Below are 21,182 nucleotides of genomic sequence, written 5' to 3' on the forward strand. Positions count from 1 at the left end.
GTTTAGGTCCCTTGCTTTTTTCAATTTTTACTAACGACATGCCACTGACTTTGAGTAAAGCCAGAGTGTCTATGTATGCGGATGACTCAACACTATACACGTCAGCTACTACAGCGACTGAAATGACTGCAACACTCAACAAAATACTCACTAAACCCTAAAGCTCAACTAAATCTTGTAATAAATCATGTTGAAATTGAGGAAGTTGAGATGACTAAACTGCTTGGAGTAACCCTAGATTGTTAACTGTCATTGTCAAAACATATTGATGCAGTAGTAGCTAAGATGGGGAGAAGTCTGTCTATAATAAAGCGATGCTCTGCTTTCTTAACAACACTATCAACAAGGCAGGTCCTACAGGCCCTAGTTTTGTCTCACCTTGACTACTGTTTAGTTGTGTAGTCAGGCGCCACAAAAAAAGGAATTGCAATTGGCTCAGAACAGGGCAGCACGGCTGGCCCTTGCATGTACACAGAGAGCTAATATTAATAATATACATGTCAATCTCTCCTGTACTACATAGAGCCATGACTACATGGAACTCTATTCCACATCAAGTAACTGACGCAAGCAGTAAAACTACATTTAAAAACAGATTAAAAAAAACACCTTATGGAACAGCGGGGACTGTGAAGCAAAACAAACATTGGCACAGACACATGCATACACGCACGCACACACACACGATAACATACACAATATACATACACATGGATTTTAGTACTGTAGATATGTGGAAGTGGTGGAGGAGGGGCCTGAGGGCACACATTGTGTTGTGAAATAGGTGAATGTATTGTAATGTTTTTAAATTGTATAAACTGCCTTAATTTTGCTGGACCCCAAGAAGAGTAGCTGCTGCCAATGGGGATCCATAATAAATACAAATCAGATGAAAGCATGCTGGGGAAAAAAAGAAAAAGTGAAAGCCAAAAAGGATGCGGCAGAGGAGAGGCGGTGGCTATTTCAGAACGGAGACGGAGTGGGGCTTCCGTCCAAAGGAATTGATCCTATCACGCAGAAAATATGCGAGATGATTCCCCAGCAGTTTGCCCCTCTCCATAACCCCTATGATGACGACGGACAACTCAACCCACCAATATTTAGGAAGCATAAATAACTTGTAAATATCAATGCCTATAATGCACATTAAAACTAACGGTTAATGCAACTTCACTACTATTACCGTTATCAGGTCTGTTACAGCATGTTGTGTAACGTCATCACTCGTATCAAGGCAGGGTATATCATAAGCCCCTGTTCAATTGTTGTACAAAATGGGCACGTAAATAGCCTACTAATAATGAGTTAATTATCATAAAACTCAACAGGATTCAACCTGTCTCTAATTATTCTCTGAGGAACTGTTTAGAATTAACCTCCAATCTAAATTGATATTAGATTGGAGGTTAGATTTAGATTTAAGCAACAGGCTTAAAATTAATCTAGGTGTAAAGTGAAAACTAAACTTAGATTAGAGGAAGGACTTAATTTAACTAGGATTAATTTAAAACTAGGTTTAAAATTTGGTGCAACAAGATTAATCGATAAACCTTGATTTAACCCAGTTTAAGAGCTAATCCATGTTGGTGCAACCCACCCAGAGAGCTATACTGCAAAGGTTGCAATGATGTCATTATGAAGTCTTTGATGGTCAGGTTGTATACTAGTAGGATGTTTTGTAAATGTCTTTATAACAACCAGAATGTGGTTGAATATGAAGTCTTAACCATAATGTCTTGATGTCGTCATGAAAAACACATAACCGGTTGTAACAGATGTATTCTGATTCTATAACGTCTTCTTAGCCAGGGGCCAACCTATAGGGGCTAGTATTCCACATGCACCCAGTTTATGGTGGCTGAGAGTATAATGAATCTGTTTTCCTCAAGGTAAAGAGGAGTCTTTGAACTTTGCACACTAAAAGTGGAAGATTAGGCAATCAGAAATGTTAGAGATTTATGCCACGTGTACGCTCCTCTTGGTTAAATCTGGTTAATGCCATTATCCATAGTCAAAAAGTTGAAGACAAGTGGTCGTAACAGAGCTCTATGCAAAGCAGAGGAAGAAATAACAAATCAAATCAAATCAGAATTATTTATATAGCCCTTCGTACATCAGCTGATTTCTCAAAGTGCTGTACAGATACCCAGCCTAAAACCCCAAACAGCAAGCAATGCAGGTGTAGAAGCACGGTGGCTAGGAAAAACTCCCTAGAAAGGCCAAAACCTAGGAAGAAACCTAGAGAGGAACCAGGCTATGAGGGGTGGCCAGTTCTCTTCTGGCTGTGCCAGGTGGAGATTATAACAGAACATGGCCAAGATGTTAAAATGTTCATAAATGACCAGAATGGTCAAATAATAATAATCACAGTAGTTGTCGAGGGTGCAACAGGTCAGCACCTCAGGAGTAAATGTCAGTTGGCTTTTCATAGCCGATCATTAAGAGTATCTCTACCACTCCTGCTGTCTCTAGAGAGTTGAAAACAGCAGGTCTGGGACAGGTAGCACGTCCAGTGAACAGGTCAGGATTCCATAGCCGCAGGCAGAACAGTTGAAACTGGAGCAGCAGCACGGCCAGGTGGACTGGGGACAGCAATGAGTCATCATGCCAGGTAGTCCTGAGGCATGGTCCTAGGGCTCAGGTCCTCCGAGAGAGAGAAAGAAAGAGAGAATTAGAGAGAGCATACTTAAATTCACACAGGACACCGGATAAGACAGGAGAAGTACTCCCGATATAACAAACTGACCCTAGCCCCCGACACATAAACTACTGCAGCATAAATACTGGAGGCTGAGACAGGAGGGGTCAGGAGACACTGTGGCCCCATCCGATGATACCCCCGGACAGGGCCAAACAGGAAGGATATAACCCCACCCACTTTGCCAAAGCACAGCCCCCACACCACTAGAGGGATATCTTCAACCATCAACTTACCATCCTGAGACAAGGCCGAGTATAGCCCACAAAAATCTCCGCCACGGCACAACCCAAGGGGGGGCGCCAACCCATACAGGAAGATCACATCAGTGACTCAACCCACTCAAGTGACGCACCCCTCCTAGGGACGGCATGAAAGAGCACCAGTAAGCCAGTGACTCATCCCCTGTAATCGGGTTAGAGGCAGAGAATCCCAGTGGAAAGAGGGGAACCGGCCAGGTAGAGACAGCAAGGGCGGTCGTTGCTCCAGAGCCTTTCCGTTCACCTTCACACTCCTGGGCCAGACTACACTCAATCATATGACCCACTGAAGAGATGAGTCTTCAGTAAAGACTTAAAGGTTGAGGCCGAGTTTGCGTCTCTCACATGGGTAGGCAGACCATTCCATAAAAATGGAGCTCTATAGGAGAAAGCCCTGCCTCCAGCTGTTTGCTTAGAAATTCTAGGGACAATTAGGAGGCCTGCGTCTTGTGAGCGTAGCGTACGTGTAGGTATGTACGGCAGGACCAAATCAGAGAGATAGGTAGGAGTAAGCCCATGTAATGCTTTGTATGTTAGCAGTAAAACCTTGAAATCAGCCCTTGCCTTGACAGGAAGCCAGTGTAGGGAGGCTAGCACTGGAGTAATATGATCAAATTTTTTGGTTCTAGTCAGGATTCTAGCAGCCGTATTTAGCACTAACTGAAGTTTATTTAGTCCTTTATCCGGGTAGCCGGAAAGTAGAGCATTGCAGTAGTCTAACCTAGAAATAACAAAAGCATGGATACATTTTTCTGCATCATTTTTGGACAGAAAGTTTCTGATTTTTGCAATGTTACGTAGATGGAAAAAAGCTGTCCTTGAAACAATCTTGATATGTTCGTCAAAAGAGAGATCAGGGTCCAGAGTAACGCCGAGGTCCTTCACAGTTTTATTTGAGACGACTGTACAACCATTAAGATTAATTGTCAGATTCAACAGAAGATCTCTTTGTTTCTTGGGACCTAGAACAAGCATCTCTGTTTTGTCCGAGTTTAAAAGTAGAACGTTTGCAGCCATCCACTTCCTTATGTCTGAAACACAGGCTTCTAGCGAGGGCAATTTTGGGGCTTCACCATGTTTCATTGAAATGTACAGCTGTGTGTCATCCGCATAGCAGTGAAAGTTAACATTATGTTTTCGAATGACATCCCCAAGAGGTAAAATATATAATAAAAACAATAGTGGTCCTAAAACGAAACCTTGAGGAACACTGAAATGTACAGTTGATTTGTCAGAGGACAAACCATTCACAGAGACAAACTGATATCTTTCCGACAGATAAGATCTAAACCAGGCCAGAACTTGCCCGTGTAGACCAATTTAGGTTTCAAATCTCTCCAAAAGAATGTGGTGATCGATGGTATAAATAGCAGCACTAAGGTCTAGGAGCACGAGAACAGATGCAGAGCCTCGGAATAAAAGGTCATTTACCACCTTCGCAAGTGCAGTCTCAGTGCTATGATGGGGTCTAAAACCAGACTGAAGCATTTCGTATACATTATTTGTCTTCAGGAAGGCAGTGAGTTGCTGAGCAACAGCATTTTCTAACATTTTTGAGAGGAATGGAAGATTCGATATAGGCCAATAGTTTTTTATATTTTCTGGGTCAAGGTTTGGCTTTTTCAAGAGAGGCTTTATTACTGCCACTTTTAGTGAGTTTGGTACATATCCGGTGGATAGAGAGCTGTTTATTATGTTCAACATAGCAGGGCCAAGCACAGGAAGCAGCTCTTTCAGTAGTTTAGTTGGAATATGGTCCAGTATGCAGCTTGAAGGTTTAGAGGCCATGATTATTTTCATAATTGTGTCAAGAGAGATAGTACTAAAACACTTGAGTGTCTCTCTTGATCCTAGGTCCTGGCAGAGTTGTGCAGACTCAGGACAACTGAGCTTTAAAGGAATACGCAGAACATTGCCAAATGTCTGTCTGGAACTTCAGGAAAGTGCCAGATGCTTTGTGTTTGCACGCAGGCAACTCAACAAGTCATAGGGAGGGAATGGATCCCTTGTGCCTTGGCCTATGAGGTTGGGAGATGTGTATGTGAGGGGAATCCCAAGATGGCACTGTCGTAAGAGATGCATACTGATTTTAATTCACAACCTGTTAGTGGGTTGTCTTTCACACACTACTTCAACTAGAGCTTACCATGTATCCTGGCTGTCAGGAAGGCCATGGTTGTCCCTAAAAGTTCTAGGACTGAAACCCACAAATTCCTAGAAAGCAGTGATGTCAAAGAAAGCATGTTTGAAAAATAAGATTGTACCACGCTGAGCCAGGTGCATCCCAGTAGTTTTAAAGATGTTATGCTGACTGGACATCCTTTTCTATTTGGTTTCGTCTCGTTTAGCATGACTGTTCATGTTCTTATAATAGTACTCATTTGGGTCTGGTCAACTCGATGGCTTTGCTAAGCTATTCTTAAGCACTTAATGTGTCTCCTTTGATTTACTCAATTAGAATAACTTGTTTCGTTCTTCCCTATCACAGCACTTGGCATCTCGTATGCGGGTTGAAAATGGCAGATCTTGTCATTGATAAGCACCTTAATTGGAACGCAGTGGCTGTAGAGTAACATGCTATACATGACTTCAGAGCTCAGGTTCTCCACTTCACAGCGCTGCGTGGGTTTTGACTGACAGCCATTATAAACTTGAGCACCACACGCGACAACAAGATGTTCCCATCCCTCCCGCTAATAGGGCTACTTTTGCACATTTGTTGTTGTCTGAGTGAGGGAAATGCTGTAAATCGAGTCGATGTGTTCTGAAAGATGAGACATTGAGGGTTATAATAAATAATCGCTTTGATGTGTGCTTCACATTTCCATATTTGAAGACATACATTTACAGTATCAAGCTTTACGAGCGCTGTTTGATCCACAGTTACAAGGACGATATGCGTTATACCCTGGGTTGTCCTGAACACAATGAGCTTATGTTTGTCGTATTGTGAAGAAAATTAGACGCGGAACACACACTTGAATGCACTCCATTCTATATGCACCAAAATTACAATCTGTTTGTCTGAAGTGCCTTTTCAAAGCCTAACAATGTACAATCTTATTTTATAACTTAGCTCGCCATGTTGTCAATAAAATACGCTTTCAAAAGATGCCCACCTGACCCAGATTGCAATTCATAATGGAACGTAATTGTGTGACGGTGCTGTGTTCCAAACAGAACACTATAAGTGGGCTTGCTTCAGTTCCTCAATGGCAAAGCTAGGAGAGCTCAAAAGAACACCTTATAGTTGATGGCTCTTTCCTTGAGTCATGTAAGTGCATTGAAATTACTTAGGAAATGTGCAGTTTGGAGAGGTGTGTGGCCACCTGGAAACACCAGTTAGACCTCTCACTCAAACCCTTGTCATAGTTTTTTTCTTAGTTTGCGCCAATCCAACATTTCAGTGAACATTCTTAGTATGTTACTGAATGTAACCAGAGTATTTTCAGATTTTGTTATTGACAAAGACTGTGAAAAGTACAGCAAATGTCAAATGCACATAAAATCAACAGTGTCATGTTTGGATTCAGTCTCGTGTCCTCACCTCTGGTTTAATATTTCCCCATAATCTCCAGTGTTCTCTTTCAGTTGCTACCATTGTCCTGCATATGCTTTTTTATAGTTCTGTTAGAAACATTTAAATGTAGCCCTAACCAAATAGGCCAATTTCCACAAGTGTAAGGGTTTTTAAACCATTCATTTTTATTCAATTCTGGTCACAGTAAAGCCTACTCTGAACTTGAGTCTTTCGCAAATCGGACATTAAAGTATAACTATCTGGGGCTGTCTTTCACTGGAAATAAAATTGTCAAGGAAGGTAACTGACGTTGACAAGGTCACTGGTGTTGACATTCAGTGGCAGTGTGACCGTTGACACTGCCTGTTTTGTGGGATGGATGCCTTTGAGTGGGAGTATGGAAGTGCTGAGGACTGGGGAGATGCTGGCTCGCAGCTGGTGGTTGGCCCTGAGTCAAACAGCGCATCGGCTGATTTGACTCAGTTGGAGGGCTGGCTCTTAGGGATAGGATTGACACGGGGCTAAGAAGCCAGAGGAACATTCTCTCTCCTCCCCTTGTCCCCATGTCCTCTTTCTCTCACTCTTTTTTTCTCTCTCCCACTCTCTCTGTTGTTCGCTTCTCTTTTCCCCTTTATGTCCTCTCTCTCTCTCTCTCTCTCTCTCTCATTGACATTCAGTCACTCTGTCATGACTCACCCATTGTCAGTCTCTCCCCCCCTCTCTCTCTTTCTCTGTATCTCTCAGTTAAACTGCTTGTACACTTGGCTTCTGCAAAAGTTACATCCAGAGCTTGCCTTTGACAAAGCTGTGAGGAAGCTGTCACATGTAATCCTGCTCAGAGCCAACACTAGAAATAGCCCCTCCTTTTTCAAACCGACTGCTCAACAGGGTTGTTTGCCTCCAATATCAATAGCCAGTTGAAATGTGGAGACAGTCCTATCCCCGGTTTCCCATGCTTGTGAGAGTAACAATTGCTCACTAGGGGGGTCTCTCTGTTGATTTTTGCAGATTAGAGCCACTGAATAGGTTTTGTATCCCAAGCCGTCTGAATTTGCCAAATGAGTATTAGTTTGCAGGCTGTACCTGTTTTGAAGTTACTGTTTCAGACTGTGGCTATTTGATCATAATGTAGGCCTACTAGAGTGGCCTACCATCAAAAACAATGGAGAAAATGCATCCATAACATTTTAACATGGAAATAACTGTCAGCTCCTTGTCTGAAGGACAAGTGGATGAACAGGTTAATGCCAAGCCTACATTGAACACCACACATTGGCTGCTACTGTAAGCTTATGAGCCATCCCTCCAACTGAGTCAAATCAGCCGATGCACTGTTTGAAACAGGTTAATGTCAAGCCTCGCGTGTCTTTTTCAAAAGTCAAGGAATGTAGACCTACATTGAACACCACACATTGGCTGCTACTGTAGGCTGACAGTAACAGTCAATGTGTGGTGTTCAATGTAGGCTTGACATGAACCTGTTTATCCACTTGTCCTTCAGACAAGGAGGTGACTGCAAATGTTGTTGTGGTGTTTGATGCAAGAATCCACTTTACAAAATAAAATGCATTATTATTCCCATTCCATTATTACAGAGAATCAGAGAAAGTATGCTCCCCTCTGCTTAGTGGCTACTTAGCTTAATCAAGCCTGTTTCAAAATACAACACTGCTCCTTTAAGACAAAAAAAAAAGCTCTTTACCGGACTCGCTTTTCAAAGATGTCTAAAAATGTACACGTTTTGTGCTCTTGTAGGAAGCAATCACACCCCCATTGCTGACTACAAATGATATATAACTGGGCTAATAACTCACTAACTAGCAAAGGATATGAACAACATGTGCACACCTGGCTAAATGCAGCGCTTGCTTCGATCTCAAAACAAACGCATCTACTCACGACGATATGTGAAAGGGAAAGACCTATTTGCATATAGGTCTGCAGCAGCTCTGATTGTTTATGCCATACAGGTCTGTGTAGAGAACGGCTGAGTCATGCATGTCAATGCAATAGAATCCTACTCAGATGCGTTCTGCCTTTGCATTCTAAGACCTTGCGTAGGTCGTTTTGTTTCAGTATGTTGAATTGAAAGTGGCTAATGTTGTGTTGATTCGATCACAATTCCCACAGTTGATAGTGTTAACTAAGGGGGAAAACTCTAGAAAGTTGAGTAAAGTTAAATCTCGTGCTTCTCTGTGTGGCAGTCTTGGGGGAGCTGCGCGCGGGTTGATTTAAAATAACTAAAACCAAATCTAAACTGTGTAGAAATGATAGTGGACCTACATTGTATTCATATAGTTTATTGACTGTCCAGCTCACTAATAATCACTGTGCACAGTCAATAGACCTACACAAGCGTTCAAAAGTTTGGGGTCACTTAGAAATGACCTTCTTTTTGAAAGAAAGTTGTAGTTCTTCTTTAATCAGAACAACAGCTTTCAGCTGTGCTAACATAATTGCAAAAGGGTTTTCTAATGATCAATTTGCCTTTTAAAATGATGAACTTGGAATAACTAACACAACGTGCCATTGGAACACAGGAGTGATGGTTGCTGATAATTGGCCTCTGTACGCCTATGTAGATATTCCATTCAAAATCAGCCGTTTTCATTAACAATGTCGACACTGTATTTCTGATCAATTTGATGTTATTTGAATGGGAAAAAATGTGCTTTTCTTTCAAAAACAAGGACAATTGTAAGTGACCTCAAACGTTTCAACGGTAGTGTACATTAGTACAGTTTCTTGACTGTCCAAATCTCTAATAATCGCTAGACAGTCAGGAAGCATCGAAAATTCCCAAAACGATGGAATTTTGATGGCAAGGAAGCATAAACAATTTTCAGTGCGGCCCACCGGACCTCGTAGAAGACCGAATGCGGCACCAGGGGCAAAATTACTTTGACACCCCTGGTTTAATCCATGACACCCAGGGCTGCCTGAGAGGGTGAATAGGAAGTGTCACAAGAGGAAATGACTGACTCCCTGTTATGTCACCTAAGGACCCACCCAGCAGGACTCTTGCTATTTCCTTTCACCAGAGACTCATTCACCTCTGTGGCACCAAGAGGCCGTTGATCAATAATTCATGTTAATCTTAGTCAATCACATGAACATCAGCTTAATGACGCTATAAAAAGGTCCTCTGTCACTTAGTAATTGACTTTGAGTAATGGGCAATTCCAGCGTGATGGATGTGACATTTCCACACCAAATCATACATTTAATTTCTCACAGAATAGACAAACAAAACGTTAATTAAACTGTTGCATGCTCAGGTTGACTATCCCACATAATTGCCCTAATTCTAATCAGTTTGGAGGTTCCAATAAGTTTGAACTAGTTTGTGATTTGGCAATCCCCTCTCTAGCTTCCACCTAATGAGGTTTTGAAAAAGTAAGCAAAGTATTTGGGTTCCCGAGTGGCGCCGCTGTCTAAGGCACCGCATCCCAGCACTAGCGGCGTCACTACAGACCCTGGTTTGATTCCAGGCTGTATCACAACTGGCCGTGATTGGGAGTCCCATAGGGTGGTGCACAATTGGCCCAGTGTCGTCCGGGTTAGGGTTTGGCTGGGGTAGGCTGTCATTGTAAATAAGAATTTGTTCTTATCTGACTTGCCTAGTTAAATAAAGGTTCAATATTACATTATTACTGACAATTCACCCTTACTGTATTCACACTGTGTAATATTAGCTTCCAGTCAACTCGTAGCCTCTAACCCAAAACCATGTAATGTTAGGAGCAATGTAAGAGCAAAACCAGCATACCTCCAATATGCCTACGAGAATATACCAACAATCACTGTGGAACCCACGTTTGCCAGCCTGGTCTCATAGAGTAGACGTAACATAGTAAATGTAAATCCGAGATACTCAAATTAGTATGAAATGATACGTTTGGTATGGTTGTATAAGACAGATGTTGACTTACTGTGGTGGTTGGTCGGGGTGGATGGTAGTTCCATGTAGCTCAGTTGGTTGAGCATTGCGCTTGCAACACCAGGGTTGTTGGTTTGAGTCCCACGGGGGACCAGTATGAAAAAAGTATTCAAATGTATGCACTCACTACTGTAAGTAGCTCTGGATAAGAGCGTCTCCTAAAATGTAAAATGATGGGTTGGCTTATAATGTGAACATCTAGCAACCCAAAGGTTGTGAGACCAAATCTCATTACGGACAACTGTTTCTACTTCACAACTACTTAGCATCTTAGCTAATACTGAACCTTAACCCATAGCCTAGCTAACATTACCCACCTAGCTAGAATTTCTAACATGTCATATGTTTTGGAAATTTGTAACATGTTGTACATTTAGCAAATTTGTAACATAGAATACCAATTGTAATTATTAACTTATCAAACGAAATGGGTGATGGACATCCACAAATTAATACTTAACATACGTAACATATCATACTAAATAGGAGTGTCTTGGATTTACATACAGAATAATATGAAATGGTCTGAGACCAGGTTGACTATACAGCATGTGTTTATTTTCTATGGCAATTTTCCCTTCCAAAAGTTTTTGACATTTCCAGTTGCTACAGAGCAGCACTGTTTTATCAAGGGACAGTGTAATTCCATTCCAATTAATGATCCTGTTTATCCCACACTCTCTGAAAATGTGTAAGAAATTAAAATCGCACCAATGTTAACATAATGCCATTAGGACTCGTAATCAGTGTTTAGCCTACCTTTAATAAAGGAAATACATGTCAGACCATGGACATGTTCTGTTATTAGATGCAGTTAACTGCCCGATTTAAATGGTCCATCTTGTAAGGGGTGAAATGTGGCAAACACAGCAGTCTTGAAGTATCGTTCATCAACCATCCACCAGGTTACATTTTGTGTGTCACATGAATTGGCGGTTTATTTTATTAGGACGATAAATTGTCAACAAATCGTGGATGCATTTTCTCCACTCTAGTAGACCTACATTATGAACAAATAGCCACAGTCTGAAACTTGTCATAATCTGTTGTGATTATTTGCTATTATTTCAAATCCAACAGCAAATGGCAATCTGCTACAGCAGCTAGTTTCTGCATTATTCAACATTAGCAATCAGACAATTAATAACTCATAAATTGGCAATGTCATCTTCTGTTTAGGGTCAAGGCACGTAGAAAGGCTTTTCTTTCAAAGCTACCTACATAGTTTTTTGTCATTACTTGTATATTTTGTCCAAGTTTATTAGTAGTGTGGTGTTTGGGGATATGTTCAGACATGTTTGGCTAGCTGTTAGAGCGAGAAGCCTGTCGTCTCCCTCTCACCTTACCCCTGGTCTGGTCTGGTCCCAGATCTGTTTGTGCTGTCTTGCCAAGTCCTATGGTCATTGTCATGAGTTGGATATACAGCACAAACATATCTGGGATCAGGCAATAATTTCCCCCTGGTTTAGTTTATAAACAATATGCAAGAGTGCGTCTTCAACCCATGGGTGCTCTGTTTTTGTCTTGGAGAGTTGTTTTAGTCTCCATATTTGGGTAGCATCGCTGTTGAGAGTATCCTGGTCATTCTCAAACATGGGCCTGAGCCACAGTATAAGACTATAAAATAGACTGATAGACTCTCTAGGCCTTATTATAACTTATAATAACTTATAACTTGACCTATTGTTGAGAAGAAGGAGGGAAAAAATGTCCACCATGCCTGTCTGTACATAGTGTTCTTATAGGCCACAGGCCTTAACAGTAAAATACAGCACTGTATAGTCACACTCTTGAAAATATTTCAGTCTTGTTGTGAATTGTTGTGTCCCTCATTTGTCTCAAAATACTTTCATTCAGAACTTAAATTTAGTGTTTTGATGAGGCGATATATGGGGGTGTTTTCATTTTTCCATTACATTTTTGTATAAAATACATTCATTTCATTGTTTGTGATTTATTGTTTCTCCCCCACCAGAATCGCTTTATGTCACTCTACAACCCATCTTCCCATATTTTTTTTGTGCTGTTGCCTTTGTGTCGTTTGACAATGCATGGCCCGTCGTTCTTCTTCCCTCATGTTCGCACTCTCTATACGCTGTTCTATCTGCAACCTTGTCTTCTTTCTCTCTCTCTCTCTCTCTCTCTTTGTTTCAGCAAAACTATACAGATCAATATAATCGATGACGAGGAATATGAGAAAAACAAGAACTTCTTCCTTGAGATGGGAGAGCCTCAGCTGCTGGAGATGAGTGAGAGGAAAGGTGGGGCGTTCCCTTCCCAGGCTTTGGTCCCAACCCTGTACCCCTTAACCCCGCCCCCATTCAATTCACCATGTATGCTGTCCCCTACTGGATCCATCCACTGTTACTTTGTGCTTGCTTGCCCAGACCTACTGAATTGGGTATACATAGATAAAGGCCACATTTCCATCCTCCATGGAGCATTTTCCCAATCCTGGGAAAATGGAGAACAGAGGAGAACAGTTATAGGCAGGTTTTCCTACCCACTTATCTTTTTTCATTGTTACCTTTCAACCATATTTGTGTAATGGTCAGGTGTATATTTCTTGATTATAAGTCCCAAGATTGATTGGAGCCGAAACCGGCATACATCGTGGTCCTCCAGGACCAGCATTGATCCTAAAACAATTTTAGTCAGACCTAGACTACAGAGCACTTGTTCTGAGTAGTCACTGTTTTTTAGCTGTGACCTTTTATTTACCTCAGCACCTAGACAAAACAATATCAATGTAATGAGAGGTAAATACCAGGACATAACAATATCAAATGCACAGACATAGCAATATTGATATTATGATCAGAGGTGAAGATCAATGAAGACAGTTGAGGTGAAAAGTTGTCATCTTTAAACTCAAACTGAGATCATAGAGGCTTCCAAAAAGAGTTCCAACTGTCCCTCCATGTATGCACCACGAGGTGGTACGGGTGTGCAACAGAGCACGACTTCCCCCCTGCCCCCAAACCCCGACAAACTGTTCCATCTGTACATCCATGGATGGCCCAGTGGATAGGTGGATATCGAATCCAGTCCAAATCCTTTTTTGGTGTGTGTGTGTGTGTTTGTGAAACTTGCACAATCTATCCTTCCCCCTTCCCCCACCTCCCGCCCTCGTCCTTCACCTTGCCCTTTTTGTTTTGTACCTTGTCTTGTGTCCCCTTGCAGGAAGACCATAGCGGTTAGAATACTTGACCACGACGAATATGAAAGACAGGCCAGATTCTACATAGAGCTGCAGGAGCCCCATTGGAAATGGCGATTGACAGGTGTGAGAGTAACTGAAAAGAGTAGAAGATGGGCTCAAGCTTCTGACCTCCTCCTTCTCTCCTTCCTCCCACTCCTTCCTTCTTACGTTCCTGTTCTTTTTTTCCACCCTCTTCTGCTCCCTCTCGTATTTTCTCTGCTATCGCAAGGCTACCTACCCTCTCCTCTGGTTTCTTGTATTTCTACTGCCCCTGATCAACACCGCTGTTCAGTCGGGGTGGGCTGAACAGGATTTGAGCAGAGTCAGAGAAGTTTCTTTCTGTCTTGTTAAGGAGTCCCATCCTATGAGGCGTGCAGAGCGATAACAGCTTTTTGGTTGATAAACAAAGGTGGAACGTTGAGTGGTAGTGGTTGTCTGCTCAAGAAGGTTCTGTAGAAATGTGTACCTCCACATGTTCTAGCCCTTGAGGGTCTTGTGGTCTTCAGCCAAGCAAATGGTCCGAGTTTACCCTTTCCTAACCATACCCCGTGGGTACTAACTGTGTTCCACTGTTTCTGTTTGTGGTGTTGCTTGGAACACACACTCACAATACTCAAGAACGTTATGAGTTTTGCAGTGTGCATTTTGGACTTTGATTGAACTCCTTACTGTAGGATTTTGGAAGAAACGCCATAATACAATATTAACGTCTATATATGGTACCAATACATGTACTGAATCACCACTCTCAATGTATGGAAATGACTTTTTAACATATTTTCATTGTGCTAATGAGAAAATGGTGTGTTGCAGTGGTTCAGTCGTTAGGCACATTTTGCCATCATAGAGAAGTGATTGCAGTACATGTTTATTGTGGTGCCATTTCATTTAATATTTGTCTTATGTTGACCTCCAAATTAAGCTATGCCAGAGCCCAAGGCCCTGTTTCCCAAAACCCTCGTAACATTACATTTTCGAACATTAGGGACGGTGCATCGTTAAAACGCTCTTATGAGACTTCTCATGAAACTTGGCCCAGAACAGTACACTGCAGGTTAATGTTAGCGCATCATTTTGACAATAATCTGTTTTGACTTATTCAGTGTGCGTTTAGGTATCATTTGTCATTGTTGAAACTTTCATCCAGTGGAAACATTTAGCGTGTAACAAATACCACTATTAAACCCTTATTTTTATTTCCGAATATGTTACATCTTTAAATACTCTTCGATATTGGGAATTGAAATTGTGCTTGTGAGATTTGATTGGCCCAAGTCAATTAATTGGCATTTAGTGTATAACATTTAGAGTCCTACAAGCCTGATTTGAAATTCAAAAACTTGCTAGACTTGTCTAGTCTGTAGTGAACAACAATCTAACCATGACATCTATATATTATAACTAACTTGCCTGATGGCTATAACTTTTTGCTACCGGCTTGTGTATATTCATTCCTCTGTTTTCCTTGCTACTTGTATCCATTTCTCATGTTTCTCATCTCTCGTTTCTCTCTGCTCAACTGTCTCTTGTCTCATCTGTTTCCATCCTATCAGCTGTGTTGCTTCAAGAAATTGGTAAGAAGTCTACTTTTTCTCGTTAGTCTGCTCTGGTGTGCTGTCACACTCTTTGTTTCCCTCGCTTCTGAAGTCACTTATTACTTCAAATGTCAATCATTGTCTGTTACTGTTGTCGTGAAGTGTCAAGCGTGCAAACACTGGCGGTCCCTGTACATGGTAACCTTCTACGGAAGGGTAAATACATTTCCTAAATGATGTTCTCAGTTGCAAGTAAACATGTGTAACTGTTCTTATTAAAGAGGGATTTAGAGTGAGTTGGAAGTAGGCCTATACAGTATTTTTATTACTAGAGTTTAATTATCATTTGCTGATCAAAATGTGTCATTAATCAATAATACTATTAAGATACTTCATATAAACTAATACCCACTCACAACCAAAAGGCATGTTTTGATTTATTTTCTTTATTTTTTTTATGGTTTTAGGTGGATTCGTGAAGACAGGTATGGTATATTACTATTGCATAAAAAGTATATTATTTGTATTCAATGTATATATTGATTGATTGATTAATTAATGGGTCATTCTTTATTAATTTTAATAGACAAAAGGCTTTATGGTAAGAGACGATTCAGTGTTGCAATTGGTTGCTTTAAATCGTTGCAGTTTAAAGCAAGTCAAATTCAAGTAACATATGTGTCACCTTTGTGAGAATCGTGTGTTCTCCTACCCACTACTAATGGCACAAGTCTTTCAGGCTACTCTTTCATTGTTTAGACTATCTTTGTAACTATGTCTATTTACACAGAGACATTTATAACAAACCAATGTAATATATTGATTATATTGAGAATGCTTTGATAGACTTTAGTTGATTTGAGCATGGCATATTTTCAAATCAAATATACTCCAAAGACAGCACTGAGTACACTTGAATGGATATGTTTTGTGTACTACTGTAGTACTACTATAGTATTTTCTTTGGTGAGTACTAGAAATGTAGTTTGTTTGGTTTGCACCTTGGTTTGTGGCACTTCCAGGCATTCAATGTGTAGGCCTATCCTATCACTGAATGAGTCACACTTCAGTGTGTGCGAAAGAGTGTGAAAGATGATGAATGCGTGTGTGCGACCTCACTGTGTGTTCATGTAGACGTGTACCAGTGGGGTGAGGGGAAGACGGCTCATAATAAAGGCTGGAATGGAGTCAATGGAGTGGTATTAACCGTATGGAAACCACTGCCATTGACAGGGTCGGGGAGCAACGGATTACATGTAATCTGTTACATGTAAGGGATTACAAAAAAACTGGTAACTGTAATCCGTTACATTACCAGAAAAAATGGTGTAATCAGATTACAGATACTTTTGAAAAACTAGATGATTACTTTGAGGATTACTTTTCAATGTGAAAAAATATCTTTGACCCTTCTCTGTTTTGTCAATGACATTCAACTCAGCATTGAAAAAAGGCGCACATTTAAATTTGTTCCACCTGACTGAGTCTGACCACTATGATGACACGCCAAATGTGTTTGATGGATCGTGGGAAAAGAGCAGGAAAAGGCTTTTGTAGGCTAGTCCAAGCTATGTCTTCCGATGGTGCGACTGCTGTCGGCATCCAAAGACTATCCAATTTGAATAAACGCTTGGAGGTAAGGATGACAGCAGTGTAGTGTACGGCGATACGGATATCATGTATTGTTGATATCTACCTAGCGCATTGATGTGAATCACACTGCTGCTCTCTCATTTAGCTATTTGCGCCTTACGAATTGTGGTTGTTGTGGATAGCTGCTCACAAATCTAAATGTGTAATTGAACCCAATAATGGTTGAATTCAAGAAGTTCAAGCTGCCTATCAATCATTGTTTTTTAAACCAGTCAGTGAAAAATGCACTCTTGCAACAGCTGCAGAGTGCGGATCCCAGCCTATGGAATAAAAGTGGGGCTTTTACTGCTCAATCTAATTCATTCTGATAAAAAATGGACATACTGAGCACATTCTGTGGTCCTTTAACGGTTGGGTCGTGAACCGTTAATGGTAGTGTCACACTATTCATCAGGGTTCAATCAACTGTATACAGTAGGCTAATTGCAGATAAGGTAAATACAACAATGTAATGAACTAGCTCAATTCTGGTTCAAATCATTTCATGTCTCCAGAAACTTGAGTTGAATTCACCCTATTTTACAGGAAATAGAAAATCATAAAGCTTACACACTTGACACACTTTAATCAAGGTAATTTAGGTATTACAAATGATTCATGAATGTGTTTTTTGTTGTGTAAGGTGTGACCAGTTGTAATATCATCTAACATGCCTGACGACTACTGTATGTGCTGTAGTACAGTTGAAGGCAGAAGTTTACATACACTTAGGTTAGAGTCATCAAAACTGGTTTTTCAAATGTCTTGTTAACAAACTATAGTTTTGGCAATTCGGTTAGGACATCTACTTTGTGCATGACACCAGTAATTGTTCCAACAATTGTTTACAGACCGATTATTTCACTTATAATTCACTGTATCACAATTCCAGTGGGTCAGAAGTTTACATACACTAAGTTGACTGTGCCTTTAAACAGCCTGGAAAATTCCCAAAAATGATGTCATGGCTTTAGAAGCTTCTGATAGGCTAATTGACATCATTTGAGTCAATTGGGGGTGTACCTGTGGATGTATTTCAAGGCCTACCTTCAAACTCAGTGCCTCTTTGCTTGACATCATGGGAAAATCAAAAGAAATCAGCAGACCTCCACAAGTCTGGTTCATCCTTGGAAGCAATTTCCAAATGCCTGAAGGTACAACGTTCATCTGTACAAATAATTGTACGCAAGTATAAACACCATGGGACGACACAGCCGTCATACCGCTCAGGAAGGAGACGCATTCTGTCTTCTAGAGATTAACGTACTTTGGTGCGAAAAGTGCAAATCAATCCCAGGACAACATCAAAGGACCTTGTGAAGATGCTGGAGGAAACCGGTACAAAAGTATCTATATCCACAGTGAAACGAGTCCTATATCGACATAACCTGAAAGGCCGCTCAGCAAGGAAGAAGCCACTGCTCCAAAACTGCCATAAAAAAGCTAGACTACCGTTTGCAACTGCACATGGGGACAAAGATCGTACTTTTTGGAGAAATGTCTTCTGGTCTGATGAAACAAAAATAAAACTGTTTGGCCATAATGACCATCGTTATGTTTGGAGGGAAAAGGGGTAAGCTTGCAAGCCTAAGAGCATCATCCCAACCGTGAAGCACGGGGATCATGATGTGGGGGTGCTTTGCTGTAGGAGGGACTGGTGCACTTCACAAAATAGATAGCATCATGAGGTAGGAAAATGATGTGGATATATTGAAGCAACCACTCAAGACATCAGTCAGGAAGTTAAAGCTTGGTCGCAAATGGGTCTTCCAAATGGACAATGATCCCAAATATACCTACAAAGTGTTGTCCTTAACCCATTTTGCCACAAAAGTCAAGTTATTGGAGTGGCCATCACAAAGCCCTGACCTCAATCCTATAGAAAATGTGTGGGCAGAACTGAAAAAACGTGTGCGAGCAAGGAAGCCTACCATCCTGACTCAGTTATACCAGCTCTGTCAGGAGCAATGGGCCAAAATTCACCCAACTTATTGTGGGAAGCTTGTGGAAGGCTACCCAAAACATTTGACCCAAGTTAAACAATTTAAAGGCAATGCTACCAAATACTAATTGTGTGTATGTAAACTTCTGAAACACTGGGAATGTGATGAATGAAATTAAATCTGAAATAAATCATTCTCACTACTATTATTCTGACATTTCACATTCTTAAAATAAAGTGGTGATCCTAATTTACCTAAGACAAGGAATTTTTCCTAGGATTAAATGTCAGGAATTTTGAAAAACGGAGTTTAAATGTATTTGGCTAAGGTGTATGTAAATTTCCAACTTCAAATGTATATCAGTGGTCACTCCGGTCCTGAAAATGTATTGAGTTTGCAGGCTTTTGTTCCAGCCCAGCAATTACACAGTTGATAGCACTTAGCCTACACACTTCAATCAGCTCTTCGGTCTGGGCTGAGATTAGCTGAATCAGGTGTGTTAATGATGGGCAGGAACAAAACTTCACATTCAGTAGCTCTTCAGGAGGTGTGTTTGGAACCAATGCTATATGAAAAACAATCTTTTCAATCAAACACAGTCACTGGTTTTCCCCGGATAACTTTAAAAACATATTTCCTCTAGAGCTGCAACTTTAACAAAAGTCTCAAAGCAAATGTACTCAAACTCATGTACTCAACAAAGTAAAGTTTACAGTGGGATCAAAGAATCTCAACAGCTTTTCATTTGAAACGTGCGTTCCTCCACCATAATATTGTGAAATATATTGGATAGTGTTTTTGACTTATCCGGAAACCTTTGAAACTGTTTTTTTAATCTAATGGGGGCTCTTTGTGCAATGAACTTTGAACTGTGAACTTGTCCCTCAGGCAGGGACGTCTACCGGAAAGTGCAGGGTAGGGATAACCCTGTCCCCGCCACCATTATCAGCATTGCAGGTATACATCCTCCCTTTGTACTCTCCATCCTCCCCTCACTTCTCTATCGCCTCGCTCTCCTCTATCCTCCCTCTCACCATCCATGTGCCGGTGTTGTGTCAAAGGCTGTACGTACGCCACTGTGTGACTCATGAGTTCTCTGTCACGGTCGTCTCAATACTGCCTCCGGCTGGAAATCTCTGCGAAATAACAGTCTGCTATTTTGTTTCCAGTGTCACTCTGAAAGAACTCCCTTTCTCTATCAGCTCAGTATGTCTCTGTTTCTGCTTCGGTGACTAGCTTTGGGCCAGTCAAATGGCTAGATTGTCACAGCAAAGCTAATAGTCAGTATCATGCAGCTATTGCACATTTTGCCTCTTTCACACACCTTTGTGGCTTCTCCTACCACAGATCGTTTATGTAGCCTGTGAATGCACACTTTTCCTAGTCCTCACTTTATCATTGCTCAGTTAGCATAAACAGAGCACAAGAAGGTGCACTTGCAACAGAAACCTGGACTCAAGTGACATTTTCACACTTATGAGCCTCGCTAAACATAGCCAAGCTGAACTGTTATGCTCTGGCCAGGTTATGCATCCACCACAGTAGCTGGAACTGTACTAGAAAGGATTATGGGAAAATTAAATATCCAAGGCAGCATAGTACTTAGCACAATATTTTGAAAAGTGTAAAGGTTTTCAAGAGCAGGTGTTGAACAGTCAACAGCTACCTTGACCACTCACGGAAACACATGAATGGCCTCTCATGGGTATCGTCCTTGTCATGGCCGCTAACCACCCAAATGTGTTCTCTCGTCCCTTCCTCTTTCTTTCTCCATCTCTCTCTATCTTTCTACCCCTCTCTCCCTCAGAGGAAGGGGACGAGGAAGCTCTCTCCAAGAAGGAGGAGGAGGAACGCCGCATCGCTGAGATGGGCCGGCCCACCCTCGGGGAGCACGTCAAACTGGAAGTTGTCATCGAGGAGTCGTATGAGTTCAAGGTACGAGACCACACTTCCGCTTTGGTCTGTTTCTGAGGCATTCTATTTTACTAGATTAATGACTACCTTTTGGTTTCTTAGACGTTTCCTGGTTACTAAAATGTTCCCCTGATTTTAGTTTTAGTGACACAAAAAGCAATGTATAGTGTAGAGAATCATTGCAATATCTAAAACGCTGTGAAATATATTTGGATTATCCCAAAATATTGTATTTTCAGCTCTTGAAGCTGACGTACAAAACTAAAACTAAAAATAAGCAACAACGGAACATATAGAGGGGAAGCATAGCATACCGCACAAAGAACTGATATACCCTTTACCAGACTTTCTTTCAATGAGAATGACGGATCATTAACTCTCATTTATATCTGAAATCTGCCGTGTCGCGCAAAAACCTGCAAATTGTACCTTTTAATAAGTAAATCACAGCTTTGATAGGACCGTAAAACAACTAGTGGACTATAAAACCACCCACTCCACCACCTGGAAAGGGAGTAAGACAATCAGCTGCACTTGA

General features: G+C 41.1%; 1 protein-coding gene across 6 annotated transcripts in view; it reads left to right on the top strand.

Annotated features, from left to right (window-relative positions):
* slc8a1a (solute carrier family 8 member 1a) overlaps positions 1 to 21,182 on the top strand; it is a 47,718-nt gene that overhangs the window by 20,497 nt on the left and 6,039 nt on the right. For 3 of the 6 annotated variants that reach the window (XM_021568266.2, XM_036949773.1, XM_021568267.2), the window contains exons 3-8: positions 12,573 to 12,679; positions 15,174 to 15,194; positions 15,623 to 15,640; positions 15,742 to 15,756; positions 19,619 to 19,687; positions 20,538 to 20,665. In XM_021568266.2, coding sequence (XP_021423941.1) covers positions 12,573 to 12,679; positions 15,174 to 15,194; positions 15,623 to 15,640; positions 15,742 to 15,756; positions 19,619 to 19,687; positions 20,538 to 20,665 — 358 coding nt within the window. Of the gene's footprint in view, positions 1 to 12,572; positions 12,680 to 13,601; positions 13,703 to 15,173; positions 15,195 to 15,622; positions 15,641 to 15,741; positions 15,757 to 19,618; positions 19,688 to 20,537; positions 20,666 to 21,182 lie in introns of all 6 variants that reach the window. The other 3 variants (XM_021568269.2, XM_036949771.1, XM_036949772.1) reach the window with 3 other exon arrangements.

Source organism: Oncorhynchus mykiss, chromosome 17, assembly GCF_013265735.2.
Source record: "Oncorhynchus mykiss isolate Arlee chromosome 17, USDA_OmykA_1.1, whole genome shotgun sequence".
In the NCBI taxonomy this organism is placed as follows: domain Eukaryota; kingdom Metazoa; phylum Chordata; class Actinopteri; order Salmoniformes; family Salmonidae; genus Oncorhynchus; species Oncorhynchus mykiss.